The 21,225-nt window shown below is 34.5% G+C and overlaps 1 protein-coding gene across 2 annotated transcripts; it reads left to right on the top strand.

Annotated features, from left to right (window-relative positions):
• The first annotated feature begins 1,076 nt into the window (after positions 1-1,076).
• On the top strand, positions 1,077-20,603 carry LOC121322553 (dipeptidyl peptidase 4-like). 2 transcript variants are annotated; one of them, XM_041262666.1, is made up of 26 exons: positions 1,077-1,694; positions 2,053-2,137; positions 3,842-3,937; positions 5,307-5,401; positions 5,492-5,566; positions 5,706-5,758; positions 6,642-6,711; positions 6,861-6,981; positions 9,111-9,265; positions 9,780-9,877; positions 11,404-11,539; positions 11,652-11,696; positions 12,929-13,033; positions 13,452-13,516; positions 14,352-14,405; positions 14,869-14,993; positions 15,309-15,353; positions 15,707-15,805; positions 16,060-16,129; positions 16,685-16,879; positions 17,336-17,390; positions 17,542-17,641; positions 18,104-18,168; positions 18,594-18,666; positions 19,322-19,395; positions 20,024-20,603. In XM_041262666.1, exons 1-26 carry the CDS (start codon positions 1,689-1,691, stop codon positions 20,120-20,122), a joined length of 2,259 nt encoding a protein of 752 aa, XP_041118600.1. In that variant the 5' UTR covers positions 1,077-1,688; the 3' UTR covers positions 20,123-20,603. The 2 variants fall into 2 exon arrangements, with proteins under 2 accessions (XP_041118600.1, XP_041118601.1); XM_041262667.1 differs by lacking the exons at positions 1,077-1,694; positions 2,053-2,137; positions 3,842-3,937; ... (1 more) ...; positions 5,492-5,566; positions 5,706-5,758 and adding an exon at positions 5,784-6,508.
• The last annotated feature ends 622 nt before the right edge of the window (positions 20,604-21,225 follow it).

Below are 21,225 nucleotides of genomic sequence, written 5' to 3'. Positions count from 1 at the left end.
GGTCAACATTTCAAATATATATATATATATATATATATATATATATATATATATATATATATATATATATATATATATATATATAGGTCTGTATTTTTTATGTTCACATAAAAAGTAAAAATACAACTTTTTCTGTCATTGTACACAGCAGAAACTTTATGTTATTTAATAATAATAATAATAATAATAATAATAATAATAATAATAATAATAATAATAATAAAATAGCTGAAAGGGTTTAAAACAAAGGTTACTGTTAGAAATGTCTGTATACTTGAAAAGAAAAGTACACAAGAAATACATTGTCTCACTTCACATGTGTCCATATTCTAATTGTTCTAATTATCTTTTTCAATTCACATGTTAGTGGTTTTAAACACAAAGAACAGTGATCTTTCTTCACTTCTAAAGCAGTGGTTCACAGCCCAGGTCACTGGGACCACTCCTGTCTGCTGGTTTTTGTTCCAACTCAGCTCTGTTACTTAAATGAACACTCAATTAAGCTAACAATGTGATTAATCACATTTTTAAACTGTTCTTCATCTTATAAGAAGTTGGAAATTTTAAGTTATATTCAATTTCATACAGAACTTGAAATCTCCATCTCTTTAAATCATCCAACAGCTTTGATTAGGCCAACTGTTAGTTTAATTGAGTCTTTAGTAAAGACACTGAGTTAGAAAAAAAGTAACAGCAGACACAGGGGGGTCCCTGGGCCAGGATTGAGAACCACTGATCTAAGGCATATTAGGCTGTTTCAGAGAACTTTTCAATCATCAGCAACCCGCTGACTTACACAGTGGTGGTGACTACTTATGTACCAGTTAATGAGTTTGTGCTGGAAAGCCTTGTCAGAACATAAGTGTTGTGAGAGGGGAGTGGCGGTCTTACCCGTTTTTTCAGCTTTGTCAGCTCTTACTGTTACTTTTAATAGCCTATTATTTTACTGTGCTGTAACCCACTAGCCCATCCCTAGTTAATTTTTTAACCCCCCCCCCCCCCCCCCCCCCCCCCCCCCCCTTTTTTTAAATAACGTGACACTTCACTAAACCACACCGTAACCACTTAGTGTTTCTAACGCCTGCTAGTTGTAAGTAATTCAAGTTTATAATAATTTACGCCTTTTAATAATTCACAAGTTTTATTTTTGGTTTGTTTTTTGGTTTGTTTTTTTAAACTCAAACAAATATTCGTGATGACACTCATATTCTGAATGACAGTACTGTTTTAGTTAAACAGTGACGAGAATGCAAAACTGAGGCTTGATAGCAACCGTTGTGCCTCATATTTAATGCAACTAAAATAACTCACCCCAACAACGCAAATCGATTTGACTGCATCTGTGCGGCTGGTGTTAGTTCATCTAAGCGCTTCTTTACATACGCCCTGATTCATGTGGTCCCGTAAAGGAATCGTAAATTATTGCACTTTAGATGACTTTCAGCTGGATTCTGCACCTTAACTTATGATCCCCTTTTCACTGACAGTTTGGATAATATTTAACGAACGGTCATGACATTTTAAAATAGACTGCTTAAAACTTTTGATATACCTCCTGAATGACTCTGAGCAAAGCGTAGGCGCCTCTGTTCCTCCACCACCACAAGTCAGCGATCCTGGGATTCATCAGACCCAGGAGTAGGTCGTTCCAGCAGTGAAAATACGGATCAAGGTCCGGCAAAAATAACATGAAGGTAATAAATATTACTGCTATTTTCTCTTGCTGTTGTTACTGAACTAAATGTAATACATATATAGTTAAATTTGCTTGCTAAACGGTTACCCATGCGCATATACATGTTTGTAGAAGTAATATTCATAATGTGGTATTCAAAGTTTCGTTGATAAAACAGTGGATCTGTTATAAGAAGGATCTGTTTTTGTATTGTGTTTAATAATAGCCATTTTTAATGACAAAATAGTTTATTAAACATTAAATAAAACATTGTTTTGTATTTTATTGTATAATTGTGAAGTTTTCTATGATCCAGTAACGGTATCTCAGGATAAGTGTGCACTTTTGTAAATCTCCCTTTTGCTCTCGTTTTCTAGACAATTTGCAAGGTGTTGTTGGGGGTGGCTGTGAGTGCTGTCGTCATCAGTTTGATATCGATCCCTGCAGTTATGCTAACAGGCAGTACGTTGTGTATTTAGTTCACTGTTTAACATTTAGGAATACATGTTTTCATTTTCTTGAATATTTTGCACAATCTGAAGGAGAATCGTATGTTTTTTTTGTTTTGTTTTGTTTTTTTTTTTTTTTTTTTTTTTTAATTGCAGCATGTTCTCTTTCCCGCATTTGAATCTTGCTTTTTTTAGGGGTGAAATGGTATCCTTTCCGTTTTATTGGCGTGGCAAGTGCCTGCTGCTACTCCAGATGGTGCTTATCAATAAACTGCCTTTGAAGATTATAACCTGGACTCTCAAGATACACTGCCCCTCTTGCTATAACAGTCCGGATTATACACCCACAGTAAAGACGCCTTTTTTCAGTGAAAAACGGGATCAATTTCCAGTGACCATGGTTGTTTGTTTGATTAAATGTATTTAAGAAACAGTAGCTGTACAAATTATTGTTGTATCATCGATCAATTATGAGAGGCCTCTTCAAGCATCTGTCTTTAATTTAAAGCCTAGCTTTTAACAAGAGAGAGAAGCGATCCGTCATCAGAAGCTGAAAACGTTTTAGAACACTCTTGTCCCAATATGTTTCAGGCAGGAAGAAGAACATTTATTAGTTGCTTAATATGGAATGGGGCTTTGCTGTCTATTAAGATGGAATGCATTGGCAGTCGGTTGCAGGACAGCAAACAGCAACAGGAATAATATGACTCAGGAATGGTGGGATTACTAAACCAGAATACTAGACATGTGACCCTCTTTAACCCGTTCAATTGAGGGAATTCTGTTACAGAGTCTGCTGAAGCAGCTTTGACTGAAAAGGCCATTGCTGCTTTTCATGTCAATAAGAAGCACAGTAATACATTATATTTTGTATTTATTTATTTTATTTTTTATTTTTTTAACGTCACCCTTAAATTATATTTAAGAGGGTTAAAATGACTAAGGCCATAAATAAATTCTGTAAAATCTTGAAAATGCAGGTCAAATGCTAACACATACAGCATTAATGACTTCAATAAGAATGTCACAGCCAGTTCAGTGCAGAAGGTTCCAAATATGGCTTTGCTGCCTGCTGCAGGGTGTATAGTGTAGTGTGGTAACCAAAGATTGGACTGGATAAACTCCAGTTTCATTCTTCATGTTCAAGGCTGATGGTCAGTTTAACTTATTTTAATCTGTTCCTACATATCTGTGATAAAAAAGTAGACACGTACAGATTACTCTTCAGCATATGTGTACTTTCAAGATTATTTCATCAACTGTAAGGCCCTGCATCTGATAGCTATAAACTTCCTCTGGGTTTATAACACTTTGCTTCAGAATGTTCAACAGAGTACCTGCCAAAATGTTTTAGTTGCAAATATTTATTAAACAACAAAACTGAAACGATTGTAGCACACAATCAATAGATTCCTTAAATCCAGATGTGGTTGTTGAATTAAAAAAGGGTTGATTAATAAGAACTTTAAACTTGCCTTTGATACTCCAAAAGACCCAATACCCCTCAGAGTCAACCACTTTGATACTTCTACTCCAGGATACAAAAAATTAGGACTGCAGAAAAAATGCTAGCCTTTTAAAGATATTGGGATTCTGACTTTATATCATTTTGTTTATCTGTAAACACTCTTTTAGTTGTGTTGCACATTATTATTATTATTATTATTATTATTATTATTATTATCTGAACATTCTGCATAACCTGTTTTGTATTTAGAAAACCAGGACATCCCCTCACGCAAGAACTTCACACTGGCGGAGTATTTCAATGATACCATCAGGTACAAGACCTATTACCTGCGATGGATATCAGGTAACAAAATGAATTAACTCATTATGTTTTTGTTTTTTTCTGTGTTTAAGAACATGCATAGGGACAGATAAAACATATCGGTTGACATGAAACTAATGATGTGAATTTCCAGTAATATTATCATATCATACTAGTATATATATATAGTATAGTATAGTATATTATATATATATATTATATATATATATACTATAATATTATGTCATATAGAATAATATATTATATAGATATTCATATACTATTACTATTTCATAAGTGTTGTTTTCACACAAATGGATTTGTCATATAGGTATCAAATGTGTGGTTCACAGTAAACTTGTATCATGATGTCTGGCACTACCCTAGGTTAAAGCAATGTATGTTTGCATGCCTTACTTTCAATGTTGCACTGCCGTGGTTATTTCACCAGGAGGAATTTTCTGAGAGTAAGGCACAAAAACTACTAACTTTCTTTTAACCTAGTGCAGCGATGGAAATACAAGTGTGCCACGACTTGTGTTTCTTTCAAAGTTGTCGATTTTAGACCTTTTTAGCGAATGGATGTGCAAAACAGGTAAGATTTGTGGAATGATTTTGTTAGCTACAGTCGGTTAAACATTTGGCAATGGTGATAAAGTGGTACTGTAGGTTATTCTAGATTGTAGTTTGGTACCACATGTTTGCTCAACATACAGGAGGCTTACTAAAAAAACTTACTGACATATCACATTATCACATCATGAAGTGCACGGTACAGATCCATCCATAACATTATGTTCTTTTGTTTGTTTTTTTAAACCCCTTACCATACAGAGGGGATACCTGCACGTGCACCATTTTATTTCATATGGAGTATAGTAGTGGTCATATTCATCTACTCAAGCCTCTAGTCTATTTATTTGTTCTTGGATTTATTTACATTAAAACCTAAGAAAAGTTTTATTTGAAAAGACAGATCTACTTTATATACTGATCTTCTTGCATTGTTGCTTAAGGGACATTTCTGGGGTGTGATTTCTCAGCATGTGTACTGTATGTTATTGCAGTTATTAGTCATAGTAGTCACAGTAGATGTGGGGTCAATCTTTGTGATCTAATTGGCAGTGTTCGTTTATTTTGCACCAATTCCCCTGTATCTTTCTGGATTCGGTGTGTTACAAAACACTGGGGTTCTATTCACAAAGCTTCGATTACTTATTTCTCTTATATGAATCTGTTTTGATTTAGTTCAGTTATCTTAAAAACCCTTGCTACACTTGCTATAAACACAGCTGAACTGTCATCCATTTTGTACACAATTGCACTTGAATACTATAATTGGTTCAAGTAAAGAACTTTCCATTGATGTGAAAATAATTAAAATATTTTCCTTTTTTTCATATCCCAATAGAAAGTGAATATCTGCATAAAAATAAAGAGGGAAATATTCTGCTTCACAATGTCGAAACGGATGAGAGCGAAACATTGTTGGCCAATGACACATTTGTGAGTATCCATTTAATAAAATATGTCTTTACATGCCGTACATTATTTTAAAATATATATTTGTATTAAGTTTGTTTCTTCTGTTTTTAGGCTCTTGTAGAAGCCAATGATTATTTTGTGTCTGTTGATCGGAAATTTGTGTGCTTGGAGAGCAATTACTCAAAGGTAAAATTCAATATAAAAAGTTGGTCTTCATTTGGCACTGACTTACATTGTTCAGTATACATTTAACTGTTTGATTGGAAGTTCAATTTAAGTCATCTGTCGTGCAAAAATAACAATTGTTCTGTAACTTGCTTTGCAGCTATGGAGACATTCATACACAGCTTCAATTAGTATTTATGATCTGGACAAAAAGTAAGTTTCTGTGTCCTCTTTATTACTTGAATAAACTGCCCATGAAGTGTTTTTGAAAACATTACAAGGTAACATTACTCAAAGATTGTACCTTAAAGAATATGAATGTGAATTGATGAGTTGCAGTTCCTGGGGAGAGGAGTAGAGGAATCAAACCAGACACACCCTTTGAGTAATAGATGATAGAGCCAAGTCTCCTCAGCCCTGCTTCAGAATCATTTTAGGATCTGGATATACTTTACAATAGATATTACACATATGGTTGTGTAGTTATTGTGCAACTACATGTTTATTTAGAAAATAAACATTTTATGTAGGCGGTACTGTGTATAAACATGTGGTTGTCTATTTACAGTGTCTTATCATGTAGCCACGTGTCATGTTTTACCTAGGATCTTCATGTTTACCCTCTTTTTTTATATTTAGTGAATCTTTTCTTTACTATTCTTTTGGTATTCTATCTTGGCATTGTTGTGGTGAACATGTAGTTAAGTACAACCCTCCCAACCTCCCTGCGCAATGTGAGAGCAGCAGGGTCTGTTGAGTAATACAGGAGCAAACTCATTTGTTTTCGTTACTACAGACCCCTAAGCTTTTGGATTTTGAGAGGGTAACTGTGGGGGGATAAAGCAACATATTTTAGCAGTGCTTGGAAGCAATATTAAGATCACTGCACTGGTCAACTTTAAAGGGAAAGCTTGCAATGAAGGCGAGTGTGGGATGATGCCCTGAATACGCAAGGTCTGGGAGGTATGTTCAGGTCTCATGAATAGGGTTTTGACTTTAATTTTGTCACCCCCCACCCCCAAATCAGAGTATATGTTCCTTGCCATTAGATACAAAATAATAGTCTTTTTTCTTTTCCTTTTTTTTTTTTTTTTAGGGTATTCGTGGAAGCCAATCTACCACAAGAAATCCAATACATGGAGTGGTCTCCCATCGGACACAAACTGGCAAGTGAGACGAGCCCATTTTAAAATTGTTACATACATATATTACTGCATCTATCTTAACAGATAGTGGATAAGTATTTCATTAGTGTTTATTTACATTTCAATCAAATAAGTTGTTTTTTTTTTTAATCTTTTAAATCTCTTAACAGGCGTACGTTTGGAAAAATAATGTTTATTTAAAGTCTGCCCCGAATGCACAACCTGTTAAAGTAACAACCGACGGAGAAGAAAATAAAATTTTCAATGGCATTCCTGATTGGGTGTATGAGGGTAGGTAAATACTGATTTATGAGATGAAAAGTGAAAAGGTTTGTAACTTCCTTGGGTCGTATTTTGCAAAAATGGTTGCAGTAATGAAACTCTGATGTAAAGTCCCATGCGTTTGCCTCCCACTGCCTCGTCATCCATTAATGGAGTTTTGTTCTTCCCGTTATCAGTATACCATAAAATGAAAATAGGGTTGATATTCCTTTACTGCAAAAGCATTTTATATGATGTTTTATTTTTACTTCACAAATAAACTAGATTGTTGTTCCTGTAAATAACTGTAAACATGCTGTACTGTAAGCCAAGCTACTGTTCAGAAAGACAGGTGTCATGGAACAAGAAGAGACATTATTATCAGACCAATAATGAACATGTAGGCCTGTTGAACTGCTTCCTGTGTCTGACACATAACACAGTTTCTTACAGTTTATATGAATGTGTTTTGTTATACAGTATTTGACAGAATTGCAATATGATTTTTGATAATTGGCTATATTTTACAGAGCTGAAGAATATGATAATCCTAAAAAAAATCTAAAATGCACTATTAATTAGCTTCATTTACTTAGATTTTAACTTTATAACAACTCCAACTACTGGATCTGATAAAACTAACCACCCAACATGCTGTCCACTTACCCTACCTGAATGCTGTCTGTTCTTGATATAATGTAGTAATCAGTCAAAAATAACTTGGCTGGAGGAGGTAAATGTCTCTGGTGCAAACGCAGAACACTCCAAACATAACTGCATGTATAAGAGCAACATTGACTTCATATCTGTGATACAGGTAGTGGACAAAAAAATTGAAACACCTGGGTAAATGAGGGACATCAAGTATATTGAAAGCAAGGGCTTCCACACAGGTGTGGCTCATGCGTTAATTAAGCAAATAACATCCCAGCATGCTTAGGGTCATGTATAAGAGTTCTGGACAGGCCTGGTTGCCTATAATTATGGCTAGCATGGCTGCAAGAGGAGACCTCAGTGACTTTGAAAGAGGGGTGATTGTTGGGGCGCGTTTGGCAGGAGCTTCAGTGACCAAGACAGCTCAACTTGCTGATGTTTCATGAGCAACGGTGTCTAAGGTGATGTTGGCATGGAACTCCGAGGGAAAGACATCATCAGCAAAGGGCAACAGTGGGCGGAAGCGCATACTCCAGGATCGTGATATCCATGTGTTAATTCAAAGTGCAAGGCAAAACTGCAGATCAATTGACTGCAAATTTCAACCTCGGATGTGAGCTGCCAGTTTCAGCAAAATCCACAAAAAATCCACAGAGTGGGATACCATAGTCAGGTTGCAGTGCACAAACCGCTCATCACGCCTGGCAATGCACATTTGTGAGTCCAGTGGTGCAAAGAGCACAGGCAATGGACTACCGAGCAGTGGAGAAATGTGATATGGTCAGATGAATCATTCTTCATGTTCTCGACAAATGGACGAGTGCACATGTGGCGCCAACCTAAAGAACTCTACAGCCCTGAGTACTTGGTTCCAACAGTGATGGGTTTTGGCGGTTCCATAATGTTGTGGGGCGCATTTTCCTGGCATGGTTTGGGTGCACTCATTCCCTTAGAAGGCATGGTCAGTGTTAATCACTGATTAATGGCACTGAGTGATCATCTTCACCCCATGTTGCAGCATTTCTTTCCTGCCAGGGGGGTGTCTTCCAGGATGACAATGCCCCCATCCACAGAGCATGTGTGGTCGCCCAATGGTTTGATGAGCCTGACACTGATGTTATCCATATGTTGTGGCCTTCTCAGTCACCAGATCTGAACCCAGTCGAGCATTTATGGGATATTCTGGAACAACGTCAGAGACAGCGCTTTCCACCTCCATCAACCAGGCGTGAGTTGATTGATTTTCTTGTGGAAGAATCCATCCTTCCTGCAGAATTCCAGAGGTTGGTAGACATGGTGCATACAGGCCGTACTGGCTGCACGTGGTGGCCCAAGGTCCTATTAAGTGACTTTACATTGGTGTTTCCATTTTTTTGTCCCCTACTTGTAGATATATGTAAGGGTATATGATCTAAACCATTAAACTTCTTTACCCAAGCTGTGGATTTGCATTTCCTTTTCAAAATAAAGTATGTTTAATTCTGCTTACAATTGTATTGCTACAGAGGAAATGTTTTCATCAAACAATGCCATGTGGTGGTCTCCAACGGGAACATTTCTAGCTTATGCACAGTTTAATGATACAGAGGTGCAGAATATTGAGTACTCGTTTTACGGAGAAGGACAGTACCCAAATACAGTGCATATTCCATATCCCAAGGTATGACACATTATTGAAATCCTTAATGTCTATACATATAATAACAGTTTATGATATATTGATATTGCTGTGTATGGCACATACGACTAGTTTAGTGCAATGAATTGCTATTGTCATTACATATTGCTTTTTTACTAGCTTAAGGGCATCCCAAGGTCTTAATATTGTGTAAAAGAGTGTTCTTTATAAGTGTAAACTGGTGAGATAGCACTTAAAGGAACACACATGTCCAGATGACATTTTGTCTTTCAGTAAAAAATGAATCAGGGAGAACAAAAGTTTAATGTCAAAATATATCTATCAAGGTGATATTGTACAGAAAAAAAATCACACCTGTAAAATTTAATAGTAGACTGGATTCAAGGTAATTTAAAGTGTTTTCATTGTAGACCTGTCAGAAATTGGTACACATTCAACCATATTGAACAAATTGATGAATAATAGATTGTGTTGAAGTTCGACATTGAATGCTGACTCTTGTTTTTTATGTTATGGTTTGTCTTCTTGTATTCAGGCAGGCTCTATCATTCCTACAGCAAAGTTATTTGTCGTAGACATGGCTAACACTTCACAAATCACAGAAGTTGGTGTACCCCCTACAATAGGTTCAAGGTACGGTACAGTACATTAACATTACTAATATCATGTCTTATTATATTGAATCCTACAAATACTAAAATAAACTCAATTAAATGACAAACGTTTTGACCAGAAGTCTTTTTTAATATCTTTTTAAATTATTTTCATTTCTAATCAAAATGTTTGTAATTTCATTTTAGTTTCTTTTAGTACTTCTTAAGTCAGCACTTTCTGGTGTTTATTGCTTATCAAAGATAAGACAAATAAACAAAGACATGAGGGCCTCATGAAAAGATTTACTGACCTAAAAAAAAAAGACCTACTGAAAGATTTCAGTTAATGATGGTGTTATAGTACCAAATAAACAAAACTATGAGAATTGGCTGCAGTTATGTAATGATAACCCTGTTAAACAGCAGTTATCTTTATCACAGTGGTTCTTGGCTTAGTTACTTGCAGTGTTCCACATTTGCGGTTTATTCCGATCCCCCCCCCCCCCACTGCAATCCATGTGAGGTTGTTTCCTCCGGTTGTTTTCTCTACAATGTGTTTTCCGAAGTACTGGTACCTTCTCAAACATTTGTACTGTATTAAAATAGCGTGTCAGCGTTGGTGTTTTGTATCTTCCTTGCGATGACTTGTACTTCTTCTGTTTCTGCATTTCAGCATCATTCCCATACTTCCTAGGTGCTGCTTTGTCAGACATTTACAGGTTCTGAATGGTCACATTTGTGCTGCAGCACACCTGGTAAAAGTGGCACGTGACATGTGATCGTAGGTCAAGTCATGATGAGGCAGTCCCAACTCCTCCAATGCAGTATGGCTTGCAATGTTGCTCCGACCTATACCGTCACAACGGATATGGCAGTGTTCGTAATAAGCGTAAAAATTATAACATAATCTTATATATATTATTATATATATATATATCTATATATATATATATATATATATATATATATATATATATTTTGAGGTGGGTACCCGACATTATCAGCTAACTTGAAAACGTCGATTGAACCCCTTTTGCACCGAAACTGAACGTGTACATGCAAGACGAGTAGTATGTACGTTCCCTGTAATAATTAGTACGGTCTTATTCGATGCATAGAAAAGATGTATTTCACACATTGACATCTGAGATCCCCCCCCCCCCCCCCCCCCCCCCCCCCCTTTTTGGTTAAAAATGGCTACATTTTTAAGAATAAAACCATCTTTAATAAGAACACGACTTCGAGTCAAAGATAGATTACCAGATCAACATTTACCCGGTTCTATGGCTTCCTTTGTCAGTTACCTTTTTTTTTTTTTTTTTTTTAAATAAAATGTAGTACTTGAAAGAATCTGCATTTGCTGAATGAAAGTAATATGTGCATATCAACACAAGTGGGACCAGAGATAATGCTGCTAGAATGTGGGTTTTAAAAGGCTGGCCAGCATTCCTTTAAAGAGTATATGCTTTATTTGATTTAAAGATGGTTGTATGCTGGCACTGCACCTGTGCACTACAGTATGTATATTTAACGCATCTTTTTAATATATTTGTTGTATTTTTGTAGTGATCACTATTTATGTACAGTCACATGGGTAACTGATGAACGCATTGCAATACAATGGTCAAAAAGGGAGCAGAACTATGCTACTTTAGCAATCTGTGATTACCAAACCAACCAAAACAAATGGAATTGCCCAACGGTACGTTACTTTTACTACTGCTAATGCACTACTCTTGACAAAATAATAAAAAAATGAAAAATAGTGAAACACAAACCAGTGCTACATAAATGAATGTCTTTTGTATTTTTAGACACAACAATATGTTGAAGAAAGTAAAACTGGCTGGATTGGTCGCGTAAGTGGAATCATTGATTAAATATACAAGAATATGAATCAAACACTCTAAAATCATATATATGCAAAGGAAACTATATACTTTATCATTTTAAAATATTGATATACTGTATATTGTAAAAATGACCTATGCATTGCATGTTTTAGTCTAAGGTCATTATAGTACTGTAATGATGGCTTTCTGCACGAGGTGTTTTACATTATGTGTAAGTGTGTGTCTTTTATGGTTAAGTTGTTTTTAATCATTATGTTTAAACTGTGTGTGAATGTGTTGTTTATAGTCGTTATAATGTGCTTACTAATTAAGATGCTTTAATATGCTTTTATATTAAGTTTCTATACAGTATTGTGTAAGTTTCTAGTTCTTTCATTTCCCATCTGCAAAACCAGCTATGTGCAGTTTTGCATAGCCTAACACGACTCAGTCACAGATAGGTGTCTGAGCTAAACGTCAAAAGGCAGGAGATTAGCAGAGATAGTGTGAGATGGGGGGGGGGGGGGGGGGGGAAGGGGGGACGGGGGGGGGGGGGGGGGGGACTGCCCTGCTAGGTACAACGTGCTACGCAACCCCCCTCCCTCCCTCCCTCCTTTCCCCCCACAGAGGGAATGTGCAATGATAGAGTGGAAACCTCTATCATTGGACACAAGTAAGACAAATGGAAGTGGAGTCAGCAATTGTTTACAAAGGTATAAATACCCAATATTGTAAAGTTTTGTTAGTCTTTTCATCTCTTTCGAATGGACGCCATGGATACTGTGCTTTCTGATGCAAAAATATGCATTAAGCTGTACTGAGGCCTTGTCCAAAGTCAGTCAGTATGATTGTATTGGAAGTATAGCTTTATTGTATATAAAGTGTTGCTTTTCAGTGTGAATCTATAATACAAATGTGTTTTCAGTATCAAAAGCGAAAACCATTTGTCAGCTTAATTTTTTACTCTACGGTAGTTATGTTGTCGTAGGTTCACATTGAAATACAACAATGTGTGAAAATACAGTTGCACAAAACGCATCTTTGCGAATTAGCTACTGGAGCTTACATAAAACGTCTCTTATGGTGCTTTGCCATAATGTTGTATAGAGGACATTTATTTAATATATTTACTTCTGAGAGTCTGTGCGCCTGCTCCTATTCACCTATCACTTCTTGAGATGAGCTAGACTGTTTCTAATTAAAGAAAAAAAATGCATTACTAATGTCATTTTGATACAATATGGATTTTTCTCTTTCAGTTTCGGCCATTAGAACCCTTCTTTGCAGCAGACAACATGAGTTTCTACAAGATATACAGCAACGAAGAAGGATATAAACACATTCATCTTGTGAACGGGACATCAGTGAGTGCCTTTCATTTTTATACTTTTGGAGAGTTCACAATATTGTGTACTCCAGACCATATGAAGGCTGACAGTAAAATAAAATGATATTAACTGTGTAAAATTTGCAAGAAATTAATTATCAAATATTATTGTATGACATGCATGACACATTAAAAAAAAAAAAAAAAAAAAAAAAAAAAAAAAAAAGATGATTACTTTATAAAACAACATGTCATTAAAATGTTACTGTAATAAACTGGTATTCCTTATTTATAATAACTAAAACCTTTACTAATACATCTATATATGTTTTATAAGTGAATCTGTAAAGTTGTGGCCCCAATGTCTTAGTTGGCCAACACACAAACAATAGGAATCACAGTCTAAGTAGCCAGGCAAACATGTAAATCATGATTTTATTTGATTCTTGCAACAGCGTACTGCCATTACATCTGGACCGTGGGAAGTCATATACATATCAAAACTAACACAAGATGCACTGTAAGTATTTTATTTATAAAAGAGAATGCTGCTTTTGCATGGCAACTAATACGTCCACAATTTTCCTTTTTAATTTGATTTTAATTTTTTTTTTAACCTAGTGTTAGTTACATGAAGTACAGTAAAGCACTGGAGACTGAAATTTGAACACAAATCCCACATGGCAGTCTTTACTGCACTGCCTGCCAAGACCACAGTGCCTTAGGGTAACCACCATGTTCCAGTTTAAAAGTTTATTGTAGCCTGTAATATTGCCCAAGCAGAAATTTCCAATGCATGGAGCCTGTGTAAGCATATTGATTTACATTAAGGGACCAAGCTGCGATCATAGAATTGTTTTTCAAAACATCATCAGAGATCAAATTACATTTTAGGAGGATAAACTTTTGATGATGTTCAGTATACATAGAGAAAAAAAATATATACATATCCAATAGAGATATAGCACTAGTATGAATGTGCTAAGTAGAGCATAATATAAGGATGTCTATTTTAAGTTTATACTGTGACAGTGCTGCAGTGAGTACGGCACGATGTGAAAAACTAAAATCTGTTTATATTTGTTGTCTCATCTTGTTAATAAGAATGAAGCATTTTCAATAAGAAACACAAGGTAATTACATAGGACTAACAATTACCTTAAATGCAAGGTCAAATTCTACCATGTTGTAAATGAATAATCTAATCTTATGATGCCATCAGGGCCATTCACAGAGGTTATATCTTGCACTCAAGTGTGATACGTGACACATTACATAATGACACAAATATCATGTGCAAGGCAGAGTCAAAGTCATTCTCTAAAGATATTTTTAAAAAATGACTATTTTCACAGATACTATGTCAGCAATGAATATGGACAGTTTCCAGGAGGCAGAAACCTATATAAGTAAGTTGTTTATTTTTTTGTTTTTTTTAAATTTGAACACTTTAACCCTTAAAATCATTATTAGAACTGGGTTCAAAAATATATGTTTTTCTTAGGTCAAATATTGCACATACATAACGGAAAAATAACACCAAACTGCGCACCAAAAGTTTTTGTACTTCATTTAAAAATGTATTTTGAAAATTAAAGTTTTCTGTCAAAACGTAAGTATGCATATATATATATATATATATATATATATATATAGATATATATATATATATAACCACCACACACACACACACATTTATGATGACTGATCATGATATATATTATTATATATATATATATATGACATTATTATTATATATATTATGTGTATAATAATAATAATAATAATATATAATAATAATAATAATAATAATAATAATAATGTATTATTCCTGAACTGATGTTTTATTCTGTTTTCTGCTATGGTTATTAGGTTTGATATTGGAAGCAGTCCCTCCTCTATAAAATGCATTACATGCACTGTAAACCAAGACAGATGTCAGTATAACTCAGCTTACTTCAGCAAAAATGCAAAATATTATCGCATGGATTGTTATGGTGAGTTAACTGTAAAACAAGTGATTCAGAATGATATGCAGTATAACTGTGGTAACTGTATGTACCACATTTGAAGTTAAATATGAATAAATATCAAACATTTCGAAGATAGACATAGTATATTGATATTAACTACACATTTTAACTAGACAACTGCATCACACGTTGTAGCTATTATTCACATGGTGAATTTTCAGTTAATCAAATTACTTTTTTTCTTCATTATGTATAGATATATAATTTCTCGTGAATCTGGTTCATAAAATATGCTTGTAAAGCTATGAGTCACACCTAATTTCTTCTCATTTTTAACAGGACCTGGAATACCTATTTTTAAACTTTATGATAATACCAATAAAGGTATGGTATCTGTAATGTTCATTTTTACTATAGTAGCCTTATGAATATGTTGGTCAAGAGGTACAAAGCTGTACCAAGTGCCAAGTTCTGCTAACTCAGTTTGGTGTTGTTAATGCAGTCTACACAATTAATGATCAGTATTATATACAGGTGGCACTGTAGGAATAGAGTAGCAACTGATTCAGAGTCCTATTCACACAGTGGTAATAATGAAGATCAACTTTAATTGGAAAAAGTGGTGCAAACTTTGTCCTGGAGCAAAACATGTATGAATATGACCTGTTATGTTTTAAAATGACATGCATTATAAGTACTGTAAATATAACATAATGTAATTTTGATCACATTTTTAGAGATTAGGGTTCTTGAAGACAACAGTGCTTTGCAAAGCATTCTTGAGGAGTTCCACATGCCAAGAACAGAGCATGGAACTATTAAGATTGGCAATTTCAGTAAGTAAGATTTGTGTAGTCTTTCAGAACCAGGTCAGGATTTACAAGCTGTATGGCATCCATAATGTTAAACACTGGTACAATCATAAGATATATAGAGTACTAAAAATAACAATTCATTATTGTCTTACAGCAACACCATTGTTCTCAAAGACAAAAAACGAAAATGATGTGCTTAAAATAGTCACAATTACCGGTTGGAACTTCCTGTTTAGTGGTAAATTTAACAGTAAATATATATTTTCCCTCTGCAGAGCTTTGGTATCAATTGACATACCCACCTCTATTTGATAAATCTAAGAAATATCCTCTACTAATTGATGTGTAAGTACATGTGTATCTCTTACTTGTTAAAATACTTCATCAGAAGAGAATGACCTAGGGGGCAGTGATGATAATGTCTAGGTCGTCAACGTGGCAGAAATGCATTTTTAGGGGTAAAAGGGAAAGAAAATACACAGCCAGCCTTTCTGCATTGCTAGTATATAACAATTGCCCATCCCGAAATCTATTAACTCGATCACCACCTGGTCCAAATAAGATTTTTTTATGTATTCATTTATTTTACATAATAATTTAGGTTTATTTTTTATGCTGTAAAGTTTCTAACTGGTAGAGTTTTGCCTCAAAAGCAGGCCAATCCAGACACTTGCAGTAGTTTTCGAATGTGTTGTAGTTAACTTAAGATTGTGGGACAGTGATCTTGATAATAAACTTGCTACACCCTGCATTAGTACTAGGACACTGAGTAAATGTAATAGCATGCACATTTATATACTGTATTCATAAACTATATATATATATATATATATATATATATATATATATATATATATATATATATATTTTTTTTTTTTTTTTTTTTATTTATTTTTTTATGTATGCTGGACCATGCAGTCAAAAAGTAGACAATCGCTTCAGACTCAGCTGGGCTACATACCTCGCAAGCACTGAGCAGGTTATTGTTGCCAGTTTTGATGGAAGGGGAAGTGGTTACCAAGGTGATGGGATCATGCATGCAATATACCGAAAACTTGGGACATTAGAAGTAGAAGATCAGATTACAGCAGCAAGGTCAGTGAACCCCAAACACCCCTAGCAAACCAGTCAATGAGTGTATGGTGCTTACTTAATTCAAATAATGATTTATTATTAACGTGATCAACAGGTATAGGGTGTGCTACGTGATGAGTTTTCTTAGCAATTATTATCTTACATTAGCTTACATTGAAGTAGTTGGAGATTTTCATCTATGGCATCTATTGTGTTTTTCATTTTTGAGATATCAGCATGCAGTATATCAGCGTATTCCAATTTAATGAAATGATCTCCTCCAGAGCAAAAAGGGAACCAGTAAAATAAGAAGTAAGAGCAAATGCAGAGGTGAAACTGAATAAAGAAAGTTTTTGTCATAATTTTAGAGTCCTGAAATACTAGACTCAATAAGTATGCATTTAAGTCAAGCTAAGTAGTGTGGGTACTATTTGAATTCCTAGGAAGTATCTAACAATATCATCTGTTCTTATTTAGAGAGTTTATAAATATGGGCTTTATTGACAAAGAAAGGATGGCCATTTGGGGATGGGTAAGTTGGTGTCTCTTTGTTGTGCTAATTTAAAGAAAACATTGATATGTACTGCCATAGCACATGAGCAAAGTCAATATTTAAGATTAATATAAAAAATAATGGTTCAGATCAAGACTACTCCTCTGTACTAATACCTGTTTTCTTCTAGTCATATGGTGGATATGTCACATCTATGGTTCTTGGTTCTGGAAGTGGTGTGTTCAAGTGTGGCATGGCAGTAGCCCCTGTTTCTAAATGGGAATATTATGGTAGGTAAATCGTTTATTGAGAAAATAATATACAGTTCAGCTATGGCTAAATAACTAATTTTGCTTCTTAAAGTTGAATGAAACCTGCTAAATAATGTTCAGTTAACATATTGAATCGCAGGCCACTTTATAGTTTTTTCATATACTTAACGAAAAACTAATAATTGAGAAATGGAACATTTCGAAATCTGAGCTAAAAATATACTGTACTACTGTTATGGCTTCCGGTAAACTAAGCAATATAATTTTGTAGTTTATTTGATTACATGATGTTAAATAAAATATGTAAATGATGTACATACTTTGATTAATACTTTGAAACTAATAACGTTTCAAAGCCCTGTTCCACTTTAAAAAAAAATAAGAAAATCTATGTTTATTGATACATTATCACTATACTTGTTGAATTAAAAAGCATTTACTTTCACCAATATGATGTTTCTGTTTTAACAACATTTTCAGATTCTATGTATACTGAGCGTTATATGGGTATGCCTGTTGCATCAGACAATCTTGAATACTATCTGGTAAGTTCTTTATTTTCATTGTTGTTTTTGCATTGATTTTTTTAGAGAGCTTAATTGGCTTTTTAATTGCCTAACTACTAATGTAGCTGTTGAAATGCTGAGGAAATTGTGATGAAACTTATGTGTAACCTTTACAATGTCTGTTTCATGAAAATCCTGAAATGTAGTGTTTCGTAATGATTTCTGCTCTACTTAAGAATGGATGCTGCAAGTCATGAGGTTAGCTTTCCTTGCTCATCTACACGTTTAGTGAATTATACATGGGTCACATAACATTCTGAAGGGAGCACAAACAAAGAGTGGGGGACTCGCTAAACATTGATCATAACTTTTGAAAAAAAGAATACAAATGAATAATTTCTGGCTATCTCAATCAAACATTATTGAAAGATTTTTTTTTTTTTACTTGTTTGTTATTTCTGTAGAACTCCACTGTAACAAGCAGAGCAAAGTATTTCAAATTTGTTGATTACCTTCTTGTCCATGGAACTGCAGATGGTGAGTGTCAGTCTGCACATATAATATTTCAACCATTGAGAAACCTTTTTATACTGAGCAAGCTAAAACACATCTTGAATTTCTTATACAGTACACCTCTTTGTACCAGACTGGTTTTGTGTATATAATTTTCACTAACAGTATCAATATTATAATAATATGAAAAATGTCAGTGATTCTGTTGATCTATACAGTGGCAGATCTTAATACTGCCATCATTTCAATCCTGAAAATGCTAATGTTTTCTAGTGACAGATATAGACTAACCTGAACTGTTGTATTATTTAAACAGTGGTACTATTTGAATTCACTACTAATAGAGGATATGTCATGAAAAACCATGACTTTCGGTACTTGTGTTAGGTGTCATGAGCGGATGCGTCAATAACAATCGAGTCTTTGGACAGCTTTGTTATCCTTTCACTGCTTACATCAATAAGAGCATACTGTGTGTGTGTGTGTGTGTGTGTGTGTGTGTGTGTGTGTGTATATATATATATATATATATATATATATATATATATATATATATATATACACAAAATAACTTAATTATCATAATCATTTTTTACATACCATAGTTATTTACAGTTGTCTCAAGAATTGTGTTTATCATTTTACATTTATACATATTTGTTCCAATATTATCTTTTAGATAATGTGCATTTTCAGCAAGCTGCACAAATTTCCAAGGCACTCGTTGACGAACAAGTGGATTTCCAAGCAATGGTATCCTTTAAATTCTTTCTAAACCGAAACCATAGTGACTACATTGTACCAGTGCAACACTTAACTGTATCAGGGATGTTGGTATCTAAGGGATGCTGATGAATATCATACTCCAGCTCATCCCTCATCTGAGGGTAAATCAAATGCATGTGTTGATGATCACTTACAATGCCCCAATATGCACGGGCATTGACTAGTACCTGGACATGCCAACAGACAATGCCCTACTCAATATTCTGCCACCGGCAACTTGGAAAGCTACCGTGACACGATGCAGTACAGAGGGGACCCTAGTGTCTACCTCCATATTCGAATTCATCCATCCATCCAAAACTCTAGACAGTATATATTTTGTTCCAATCTTTTAAAAAATTCCTTGAAGGCATCCTTTGCACCATTCAAGGCAAAGTGGCATGTTGCATTTCGTAAGAGTTTTATACAGCTACATGTATTTGAAATTTCATCTGTTTTTATTCAACTTAAACTGTTGTGCTTTATATGAGTTGTCATTAGTTTCACTTAAAGAATTGTTTCTATGGTTTGCAGTAAGTGACTAAGGCAAAAAAAAAAATCATGTATTAAAATGTCATGCCCTTTTAATGTGTTTTATTTTTCTATTGTATTTCAGTGGTATACAGACAAGGACCATGGGCTTGGAGGTTTAGCCAATAAACACGTCTACACGCATATGAGCCATTTCCTCAAGCAATGTTTTTCATTACACTAGTTCTTGTATACCTAATTAGCATTTTGTTTTTATTATCATTCCTGTATTTCAGAAACATTTGAACGTTTAACTAATACAAAATGTATATTTGTATTTTTTATTATAGAATACATTTTTTAATTCTGCTAGATTAAAAATGCCTTTTTTTTGAAAACCATAGTAAGTCATTCATTACATTGTCTGTACTGAAAAACTAGGTTTGTCTATTGATTCCTTTTGAATGAGTCTACTGCCTTATTTTCATCACCGTTTATGAACAATTCAAACACACATTCAAATTGCTGTAGTGAAGCAGTCTTTTGTGTTAAGTGGTTACCGTGGGTTAAACTACAATCTGATCTGAATGTGCTTACAAGACCTGGAAACCAGTAAAAGACACGGAAACCAGTAAAAGACCTGGATGTTTTGCATATAATGTTTTCCAATGAATGTGTGATGTGTTTTATTGTAACAGCCTGTGTCAAATAAAGCAACTTTATTAGTATTATTATTATCATCCACAATTTTAAACACTCAGTCGTAATATTCAGTGACATAAAAAAGGAAACTTTGTAATACAATTTGAAATATGTTTAAACGATACATCTTTGTCAATGTGTGGCAGGTTATGTGCTTCTCACTGCCCATCAAAGATAGAGGCAAACTCAGGATTAAGAATTGTCATCTCAAGATTATGCAAAACCACATGATGAAACAACAATAAGGCTGTACAAAGTAAACCTGAATTTAAAAAGATATATGGTACTCACTATAACAATATGTCTTCATATAACTATGAAAGGAAATACACTCAAGTCATCATAAAGATATGGATGGATATTCTTTTTTATTTAAGCTGTGCATCATTCAAGAGCAGGGTTTCCTGTCCCGGACAGCCATTCTATACCAGGTTGATCATGAGAAAACTATCTGCTTTAGGACCTTCCTGGAGGTTAGAGTGGTAAAAACAGACCCTGGATTAAATACAAATATGGCTGCATCATAGTCAGTGTAAAGAAATGTAATGGACTTGGACTTAAATTAGACCCAGGTTAGGAAGAGTAAGGGTTGCCCGTTCCTGTTCTCAAGAAAATTGATTAATGCCACTAACAATATCATCAGTT

This window comes from Polyodon spathula, chromosome 11, assembly GCF_017654505.1.
Source record: "Polyodon spathula isolate WHYD16114869_AA chromosome 11, ASM1765450v1, whole genome shotgun sequence".
Lineage (NCBI taxonomy): Eukaryota > Metazoa > Chordata > Actinopteri > Acipenseriformes > Polyodontidae > Polyodon > Polyodon spathula.
This window is presented reverse-complemented; position numbering and strand designations above follow the sequence as displayed.